This window comes from Miscanthus floridulus, chromosome 3 (assembly GCF_019320115.1).
Source record: "Miscanthus floridulus cultivar M001 chromosome 3, ASM1932011v1, whole genome shotgun sequence".
NCBI classification, from domain to species: Eukaryota; Viridiplantae; Streptophyta; class Magnoliopsida; order Poales; family Poaceae; genus Miscanthus; species Miscanthus floridulus.
This window is the reverse complement of record NC_089582.1, coordinates 8,009,469-8,020,474: the sequence shown is the minus strand read 5'-3', so window position 1 is coordinate 8,020,474 and position 11,006 is coordinate 8,009,469. Positions and strand designations below refer to the sequence as shown.

General features: G+C 41.1%; 1 protein-coding gene across 1 annotated transcript; it reads right to left on the bottom strand.

The window, feature by feature from the left end:
- Positions 1–4,521: 4,521 nt before the first annotated feature.
- LOC136544891 (protein KTI12 homolog) lies at positions 4,522–9,918 on the bottom strand. The gene is made up of 10 exons (XM_066536951.1): positions 9,791–9,918; positions 8,808–8,976; positions 8,599–8,702; positions 7,965–8,021; positions 7,452–7,537; positions 7,121–7,206; positions 5,478–5,593; positions 5,201–5,251; positions 5,025–5,111; positions 4,522–4,774 (listed from the first exon to the last, which is right to left on the bottom strand). The coding sequence occupies exons 2-10, from the start codon at positions 8,959–8,961 to the stop codon at positions 4,610–4,612; spliced, it is 906 nt and encodes a 301-aa protein (XP_066393048.1). The 5' UTR covers positions 8,962–8,976; positions 9,791–9,918; the 3' UTR covers positions 4,522–4,609.
- Positions 9,919–11,006: the final 1,088 nt, after the last annotated feature.

The window sequence follows — 11,006 nt, the reverse complement described above, 5'->3', positions numbered from 1 at the left end:
TATATATATATATATATATATATATATATATATATATATATATATATATATATATATATGTGTGTGTGTGTGTGTGTGTGTAATACTCATGATCCCCTCGATCGCTAGTCTCAAGATGCTAAGCATGCTATTAGTCCACCACCCACACCACGTACACCATGGCAAGACAACAAGTTAGTGTACATCCTTAAATAGTACACGCTAGTCGATCGACTACGACATTTGTTTACGCAGATTATTATTATTAGTAAATGTCTTTCTATTGCCTGATGACTTGTCCTATATATAGTTGAAAATGGGCTTTAAGAATATCAAAGCCATGGATTTCTCATGGATACGACTTTGTCTGTCAGCTTTTTCTCATATACTCCCTCAATTCCAATAAATTATATAAGGCGTCATGGTACAATATTTTTATTACTATCTAGACATAGTGTATATCTAAATACATAACAAAAGGTGAGGGAGAAAAAAAAAAGCTATCAAATATTTATGAAACTGGAAACAGAAATGCTACATAACTACTTACTTCATTTCAAATTATAAGTCGTTAGACATATAATGTATATCTAAGTGCATGACAAAAAAATATGAATCTAAAAAAGCAAAAACGTATAATAATTTAGAATAGAGGCAATATTTATGTTTTCCCCTTTTTATGAAATTTGAGAGTTATAATTTTTTATGACAACGATAACATCCACAATATAAGCTACTGTTAGCGATAATATAACAGTGTCCAATTAAGCTTGTATCAAATTAAATTATGGCTGTGATAGATCTTTTTCTTCCATTGCTAAGCACAAAAATATTTGCTCATAGATATATCTTAAGTTTAATTTTATAATATCCATGCGTTGGTACAAATAAATATCAAGTTTTATGAACTCTTTTAAAGACACGTAAAAATCTGTCATTTAAGTTGGCATGTAGTTAGTTACTGATATGCCAAGTGCTCATATGTCCAATAATGATTATAACACGAGGTCTCTCACGATTCTCCTTCACTACTACACTTGTCAGCCGCCCCTACCACAGCGTTGCTACAAATCGCTGATTTGTAGGGACGGTTGGTCAGCCGCCCCTACAAATGAGATTTATAGGGACGGCTACTTATTTGTAGGGGCGGCCCATTTTTCAGAAAATATGAAATCGGTCCAAAAAATAGCAATTTTTTTAATCCGGGGAGGCCCCCATCGGTCAGCCACACAGCGCGCGCTCGTAAGCCGCAAATCACACATTTTCCCCCTGAGAAGGTGCGATATTGTGGCAGAACCGCCTAATCTAATGCCCTCCCAAGAGTACCTGTATTCCATTAGACACTAAGTACCCAAGAAAGTGCACTAAATCATGCCGTTCCGTCGAGCACACCCCAAGAAAGAACTCGAAAATCTATATTTTACCGCCCGGATCATAAATGAGAGAATAAAGCTTATAGCATTCTTAATCATTTCTTACATCACTTTATTACAACATTAGAGTATTTAAACAAGTTGAATGCAATAGCGGAATTGAGACAGTTTTACATGTAAAAGAGTTTATATATTTTAGGTTTATATGTTTATCTTGCAGCGGAGAACAACATATGCTCAGAGTTACTGCGGAAATAAAGATTAATGGTGAATCATTAACATAGTGAACATTTATAAATTAGATATGATGGCAGATCATAAAAATTTTCTTCTAAAAACTTTTAGTGGGGATTATAAATAAACACTACGACCGTAACGCGGAAGGAATTCTCTTTGAGCCCACCAGGAGGTTTTCAGACACAAAAGTCGCCTATCATCCATCGGCCACTTGCAACAGGGTGAATAAAACCCTAAGTACTCGATTGTACTCAGCAAGACTTATCCGACAGGAGAAAAATAAAAGACTCCAAGGATATGCAAGACTACCTGACTTGTGGGTTATTGCATTTGCAGGAAGCATTACTAAACGTGCGTCCTTATATTCAATTTTATTAGCAGCCATCATTAGTTCATTAACTAACCATTCTATGTAAGCACCTATGCTACTTTCAAGCAGGTGGTAAGCAATCAGAACCATTTTATCATCTTTCATATTCTAGTTCTTACTACGGTGCTAGACCATAGTCAAGTCGGTACCGTCTCAAAAGAAACGGCGATTCACGAATCAATGTATCCCAGCTGGGTATCCCGAAACACACGCCTCGCTTGTACCTCAGGCACAAACAAGACCAACCCGTTTTCACTCCTGTCAAGGGGTCCAGGTCCTCGTCCAAACTTGAACTCCAAGCCCCCAACACCTGAGACCCGGTCTCAGTATGGTGCTTAGACCTTCACCTAACGTCCACTCCTAAAAGTCGGTCCGGAAAGAGCCGGAACCCATGACAAGAGAGTAACAAGTCTCCCCGCTCCCATAAGCAAGTATGTGCTCAGGATAATAAGTCCGTGACCTGACTACCATCCACAGCACCTCATGGCAGCTAGGAGGTTTATATCCAGGTCCATACTGTCCAATGGCCTCACACATAATCTCAAACCTCTATACCGTGCTATAATATTCTTGCAGAATAAGGAAATGGTACAATGTTTCACTTTCTTTAGACTAATTCAATTGTTGGAGAAAATATGGTTCAGATAAATTTAATTCAGTCTGAATAGTAAGTTCTAAACAAGTGTATAAAAATTCTGCACACTCCTATGCACTAAGAGGAAATTAGTGCAATCTGAAAACTAAACTTCTATGCATCTCTCCAGGATATTTGACAACAAATTCGACCTTAGGTGTCATCTAGTAACTCTAATCCATGTACCTAAATAAAGATCAGGATTTTTTAGAAACTATCTTTTATTCACTGTATCTAGGCACTTGAGCACGATATTGACGCAGATCTCACGGCCACGAACACCGGAGCCTGAGCAAACCAGATTTTATTTTTCAAGTTCATTCTCGTCCTTTGATTTGTGTTTTTTGGTGACCTGCTTAGAATGATTTTTATTGTGCAGGTGAGTTCTCAGGCCGGTGCAAGGACACCGAGGCAAAAGGTTAGTAGGCCAACTGTGAAGCGGGCAACGAGGATGAGGCGGGTCAAGAGCATCGACTCCCAGCTGAGTGACATGGGTCACTTTTCAAGGAGGGGCTTGGCTAAGATCTTTGTTGTTTTTACCCTTTTTACTTTTACGTCCCAGGGTGTTAGCGAGTTCGGTGTGCGTTTTGGACAGCTCTCAGATGTCATGGTTTCACTTAACAACAAGTGGGGGTTGCAAGAGGGGGTGGATAGAGCTGCTTTTTTTCAGTAACCAAACCTTTTCTATGAGCTACCACGTGCACATGCTGGCTGTGCATGAAAGATGATACATCTGTTATTACGAGGTTACTTCATGGTAAACGAGATATCTGAATGGATACATGCAGAATAGCTGTTGTGGTTTATATAGTTCCTTGATTTGGATTTAGCGTCACATTCATCAGAATTTCAGTTGTGCATGCTTGCGTGCTCTTCCAATTCCGTACAGAGACAGACTGTTTAGTGGCACGAAAGGTTTGATTAGCAGTGCTGGTGGTGCGATTATCATCATCGGCGAGTAGTAATAAAAAGTAAAAAAGCGGTCGGTCTTCAAAGACGACGACGACGAAGAAGATAGCGACCGTGCCTGTGGGCGTGGGTGGGTGATTACTGATTGTTATTGTTAGAGCAAGTATTATAAGCGACGAAGAGCCGGCGAAATCCGACGTGAGAGAGAGAAAGCAGAAGAGAGAAGAAAGCGGGCGACTTGTGAGACGCCGACAAAAAACGGTTCCACGTCCCAGCGAAGCATTAAAGATCGATGGAGTCCGCCACCACTGCTCGGTAGCTCGGATGACCTGAAGCTTCTCGCAGCCGGCGAGCGGGCGTATCCATTAGCCTTGCTCTTACACGGGGAATCAGCTACCGATGAGGGGACGTATACTAGGATGCCGCCGGGTGCTCGCTGCGCAGTCAGGTGATAGTGACAGGACCTCCCCGTGCAAGTTGCAACGAGGTCCATGGTCGTGAGTCTCCGGCGGGGTTAATCCGTTTGTTTGACTAGTCAGGATCCAGAGCAAGTGGTGAGTTCGTACCAGAACCAGCAACAAAAACACACACAATCATCGTCTCGTCTGACCGACCATTTTTTCCAAGTTGCGTGACAGCGCGAGCGTGAGATAACAAGTCTTGTTTAGTGACAAGATAGATCAGATTACGGTGGTGTTTAAATCCAGAGGCTAAAGTTTAGGGGTGTCACATGTGAGTTTTCGGATAGTAATAATAATAAAACAAATTATAGAAGTCCTCGAAAATCCGCGAGACGAATTTATTAAGCCTAATTAATCCGTCATTAGCACATGTTTACTCTGTAGCACCACATTGTCAAATCATGAACTAATTAGTCTTAAAAAATTCGTCTCGTAAAGTAGTCGCAATCTGTGCAATTAGTTATTTTTTTAGTCTATATTTAATACTTCATACATATGTCCAAACATCCGATGCGATAGGGACTAAAATTTTAGGAGAGGAACTAAACAAGACCTAGATTATAATCAAGTTGTGGCTTCTTCAAAATTTGTCCCCAAGTTAATTACAGCTTACATGATGTTCATGGAACAAAGCGAAGGAAAACGATCAAGCACCAACTTCACGGTTTAAGTAGTCGACAAACATCCTCTTTGCGCTATCAGCATCTGTCGGTGGTGGTGGCCCACTCAGACTGTACTGCCCTGCCAGCTTGATGAAAGTTCGTCGCAGGCTTCGGAGCTCAGGCAGGCCAACAGATCTCTGAAGGTTGATGTAGCAATCAGTTAAGAATCCCAACTGCATCAGAAGAAGAACCAAGCATACTATGTGCATGTAGAAAAGGCAGAAGAGGCAAATCCTTCAAGTTTTATAATTTATACATCTAAAGTTATGGAACTAATTATAGATTAACCATGTGGAGAACAAATAACAAAGTTATATATCAAAATTCAAAAAAATAACCTATATTGACTCACTGTAAATTCACTTAATAAAGAAAACGACAAGAATACTTAAAGGATATAGTTGGCAAGTTAGGTCCAATAGAGATCTTATTCACAGCAATCCCAAGAACGCATGATTGTGCTTCAACAATTGCATTGACCACCTCCTGCAAAGTGCAGCTCGTTACCAAGGCTTGTAGATTTACAGAACCACACATTTCCAAAGACAACTACAAACTAAAACAACTAGCATTACCTGTGTTGCTTTGTCCATCTCATAGAGGGAATTAGCCTCTGTTGTTCGCACCTGAAATATCAAGACATCATTACAACCCTAGAATAGACACCAAAGATTCAGGAAGACAATTATAACTGACTTCTAGAACACACATAAGTCAATTTGGAAAGCATTCTATATTCTTGAGCAGCTGCCAGTTTTTTCTTTCTTGTATTATTCCGGTTTTCATATGGCAGCTGCAATAATCTTGTTATTTATTTCAACTTCAATTTTCCAACAACAAATTTATACTTACCGTCTGAGTGGCTATTGTAGGCTGGAGAACTTTTACGTCTCTTGTTTTGGAATCCACTTTCTTTGTCAAATATGACACAGCCTCACCAATAACAGGAGCCGTTTCCACTATTTCATCTATTAAAAACATTGGAGAAAACAGATTAGTCAGATCAAATTATTTGCCAAACCCAATGCAGGACATATGCGGTGATGCATTGTCCTGTGCTGAACATGTTCTAACACTAATGCACAGAAGCAGTTTATCAAAAGTCCAACGCTCTGTTAGGCAGATCAGCTTACTGAGTATCTACCATCTAGCACAATTGTTGATCCTTCCCTTTTTTTTCTCATGAAGTACCTTCAGATACGACTATCATATATTTCTCTTAATTGGGATGCAACAACCAATCAACCATCTTTTGCAACATAGTTTACAAACAAAAGGCTAACCAAACACCACAATTTTCAAAAACAGTATACAGCTAATCATAATCCTCCTCAATAACAAATGGATCCATACAATTTTCTTTCTGTTTTCTTTGGCCTGTAATAGAGTTATATAGTTTTGAAAGCCAGAACACATATATAGTTCAAATCTGCTGGGGTGGTAGCTTCTCCTAAGGTAGGATTTGGATAATGCATTTGATAAGGTTGGAAGAGATGGAAAATGAGGTAGGTTAAAATACTGGAATATAAGATTTTGGTACCCTTGCCAAATTTGGAAAAGTTGGCCTTGGGACAATGGTTAAGTTGCCGTGACCAAAATTGCAGGTAAGCACCCATCCTATTTTTAGATAAAGACCCCACAGAACGAATAAACGGCAAGGCCAATAGCAATTAAGCCAATCACTTGCAAAGGTGCAGCAAATGTCTCAATGGGACAGCAGGACAGCCATGGCCACTGGCTTGAGAGAAGCCATGGGATCAGGCTCAAGGACAATTTCCAAAGGGGCACTGATCTGGATGAGGACAAAAGGGGTACCAGTGGTAAAGGATGGCAAGGGCACTGGCTCACTAGTAGAGAGAACCAGTCCCATCAATAATAATTAGTTAGGGGGCTCAAAAAACTTCAATGACCATGAAACAATGGCAAGAAGGGAAAATGTCCTCATCCTAACACATGGGAATCGACCATGCCCATTCTAAGACCTCATTCTCTTCCCAATCTGGGATTCACCAAGCATCCATTAGACACAATCCAAATGTCACCTGATAAGTTACCTTGTGCAATCAGCCGGTCAATCAAAATGCACAGAAAGGACAAAGGTAACAAGAAACCAATAATTGTCTATACTGCTAGTCAGTTTCCAACCACATGGTACAGCCGTACATGTTTGCTATTTGCTAGTCCTGAAGGCTATAGTGTCTTTCATCACTACTAACATAAGTAGTAATGGTTACATTGTAATGGAACTTATGATGCTCTGAACCAACTTTAGAATACATGAAAATGGGAACAGTCAAGAAACGTATTATCAAGGAGCAAACTATTGCATAGTTAAGGCTCAAAAACAGGGCAGTGAAGCGGCTATAAAATTTGAGGGCATATGCAAATCTAGAAAAGGATTTCTGAAAAATTAACAGCAGACAATGGGGATAACTCATACAAGATCATGTGAAGAAATTACAAATAACAATAATAAAAGAAGCAAATCTGTTTACCTCTAGATGGAAACAATTCAAAAAGAGGGGAATCCCAACGATTACGCCTATCTGGCTTCTCAAATCTCCTTACAAGATCTTCAAATCTGTCACCATTGAAGAAAAAGCCAATGAGAGGGCAATTGTAACTGATAGTAGACAGAGCAGTGCTTGGATAGAAATGCACGGGTGTGTTATTATTCCAACAACCCCAAAATTCAATACAGTAACTGGACTACTAAAGATTTATAACCTGTGAAATACAAGTTCGTTTGAAATAAGAATGCCAACAACATATGACCCCATTAGTGTTTCAGGTCAATGATCTCCATACAGATTAGATGTGACTTACATATTACTATCATATGCTGGTTCTCCTTTCTCCTGGCGGTTGTTGTTCCATTCCCTACAATGGTCCACTTCTGTATCACAAAAAAGCTGAAACATAAAAGAGGAAGTATAAAAGAAATCACTTTCTAATGCATGATTTACTGTTCTCAATTGTTCAAAGCACAATAAAGTTTCCATTCTTTCCTAGAGGTGCTCTTGGACAAAAGGATCATGCAGGACATAGTCATGAGTTCCAATTTGTCCTATTTGTTGAATTAAAAGAACTTTTGTAACTTTATTTAGGTGAGGCTCTATCTTGTAAGTTTACTTAGGTAATCCTTCAATAAATACCAAGACCAGCCTGAAAAGGTAGCTCATCATGCAAACAATATTACCATCTGATTCGCAATGTTAATTAAATCCATACTTTCAGAACATGTAATGTCATCGACAACTCCAGTTTGTTTGTATTATGCTAGCAAAGCCATCATTCTAAGTACATAGTAAGTACATAAACAAGAGAGCAAGTGCCTACCACACAATATCTTACTCCAGATGCACGCGCAAGACACCACAACTCATACCGGTACCCCTGCATATTATCAAGTGAAAGTCAATTAATTGTATCCCAAGGCAAAGACACAGGTTTGCAATAATATTGCAAGACCATTATGCATTTGAGGCATCAAAACTGTAAAATGATGTAAGGCAAACTGCAGAATCTATTATATATCACAACTAACGTGAGAGTTTATACAAAACAGTACATCTGTAGCAATAACAAAAGCAGCACACAGTTGCAACTATGAGTGTCAAATCACTGGTTCAATGAAAGTTAGCCAATAAAGATAGGAAGAAGCAACACTTCAAAGGTCTGGGAAGCTTTTATGTCTTCTGGAACCCCGGTCATCACAGTGATGAGGAGTAAAACTAAAAGATAGACTGACAGAAAAAGAGCAGCATCCTATTATTGATCGAGAACCGTCACTCAATGCAAAGGTCTGGGAAACTTTTATTTCTTCTGCAACCCCGATCATCACAGCGATACGGAGTAAAACTAAAAGATAAGGCTGACAGAAAAAAGAGCAGCATTCTATTATTGATCGAGAACCATCACTCAGTGCAAGTTTGAAAAAAAAGAAGGATGAATAACTTGATACTACCCTCACCTTAATATTATTCAACGAGTCGATGATAATTATGCTGTCGCGTGACACGGACCTGTCAACTTCTGATCTAAGAACTCCTCTCAAGTTTTTCTCCACAACCATATCTAAGAAGGGAACAACCAAAAACAATGAGAAAGAAACAAGCTCATCACAGGGTCAAAACAGAAGTACATAACTAGCTAACTAAGACATGTAATAACAACCAATACCTTTGTAACTATCGTTGCGCCCGAGATGGAGGGATGACTCATCAATGATACGGACAGTAAGGTCAGGTGAGGAGGAGTGAAGTGCCACAGCAAGGCAAGCAGCGGCTGCTGATTTGCCGCTGCATGGCTGCCCACACATCACAACGAGTGCCATGGAAGACGTGGAAACCTTCAGAGATAAAGGGTGGAAAACCATTCAGTCATACAAAAACGTTGCCACACAGTAGATGCTCAGTATCCTACACGAGGACCTAAGGAGCAGCAGAAAAGTGATGAAATTCATGATCTTGATGTAACACTAAGGGCATGTTTGGATACACATAGCTAGTTACTGGTTGGGCTAAAAATTAGCCCAGATTAGTTATGATTGGCTAGCTAGTTGGCTAACAACTAGTTAGAGACGGCTAAAAAATTAGCCCACCTATTAGCTCTCTTGTTTGGATGCACTAGAGCTAATTTTTAGCTAGCTAGCAATTAGCTCATGTATCCAAACATGCCCTAAATCATAGAAACAACCTTGTTATGTACGGCGATGTTCAAGGTTGTAAGTGATTGATTACCCACAGTCAACAAAGACACAAAGTGTTACTGAAGAGGAATTAGGGGGCAAACTGCTTTACAACCTCAAAAGACGAGCCTCACTAAGCCGAACCTCACAGGCCAGGCCTCTAGTAGGGTCCATAACAATTTGGGAATCCACTAGAGCTTTAGGCATAAAAAACCACCGCAATCAATCTCAGTGATAACTCTAGCAGGGTGTCGAACCTACGGCAGCGCCGCGCAGCCTGGGCACAAAGGGTACAATTAACCGGATGAAGCGAGGGGAGGGAACACGCCGGCGGTGAGCGCGGCGCAGCTCCGGCAAGCGGATCAGCGAACCACGTCCGTGCGCCATGGGAATCCGCAGGTGGAGGGGAGGTACGCGCCCAAAACGGAGTGAAATCGGCCTGAGGGGGAGGGGAAGGGATCGCGCATCGACTCACCTGGACCTGGAGCGGAGCGAGCTCGCCGGAGGGGATCCACGGAAGGGAGCGCCGGCGCGGCTGAGAGCGAGAGCTGAGAGCGGCGGGGCGGCGCGCGAGTGGAGACTGGAGAAAGGAGACGTGCAAACCCGGTGGGGTCGGAGTCGGACTGACGCGTGGGCCGTTGTACCTAATCGGGCAGGCCGGGCCGGGCCGGGCAAGGCCTGGGAATTTTGGTGGAATCGGCCGTTTTCCACCGGGCTTTGATGTACATCCCCAAGGTCCAAACCAAACAAAAAAACACCCACGGGATCTGTAAGCCCAGGATGGCTATATCGGCTTCTCAGCCCAACTAGCACATTATGTCTTTTTCTTCTGGTTTTTTAATCTCCCGTATCTTTATTTGTTTCTAATAAAAAAACGTATATTGGATCTCTTTTTTTACCCATGATGGTAAAATGGATTTTTATTACTGTACGGCAAAGAAATTACAACGAGTGTTTAGAGTTTTGCAGTGTGATTGTGACCATGACTTTTACTTCCCCCACCTTTGAACACAAAAAGGTTCACTAACCTTTAACAGAACGAATTCTCTGTCTTAAGATAAGAAGCTATTTAGCCAACACATCGCCGTAAGGCCAACAATGTACACTTGTTTTTCGTAAGGCGGGCTCCATTTTATCTAAATTCAAAAATGTACAAACGGAGAAGGTCTAACAGTGACCCCAATTCATCTTTTTATATTATATTTATATATAATATGCTACGAGCATGGGTGAGTCAAAATCTCTACTCCTATCCTTATTGTCTCTATATGTTTTTGTTACATGTTTTCCTTAAATAAGGCTGTGTTTCGTACGGCTCCATGAGGCTCCGGCTCTGCAATTGAGCCAGGAGGAGCCACCAAAGTGCATCTTCTCTAGCTCCTCTATTGGGTCTGCCAAAGCCGGAGCCCGGAGCCCTTTTTCAACCGGCATAGTGATTCAACAGTAATGTACATGAGACAGGGAGTCGAAGCCAGAGCAAAGTGACTTCATAGATGAAGGGTGAAAGGATACGAGGGAACATATCAGGTGCAAACCAGGGAACCTGTGGAAACTTGGAAACTTCTAATCAGATCCACTCGATGCTGATCCAATAGATAGGGTGAGAGGTGGGACGATTTTGCGCCTAAACTCTCCCACCTACCGGCCTTTTTTTTTGCTTGCGACTGTGCCGCCAGGAATCCATCGCCACG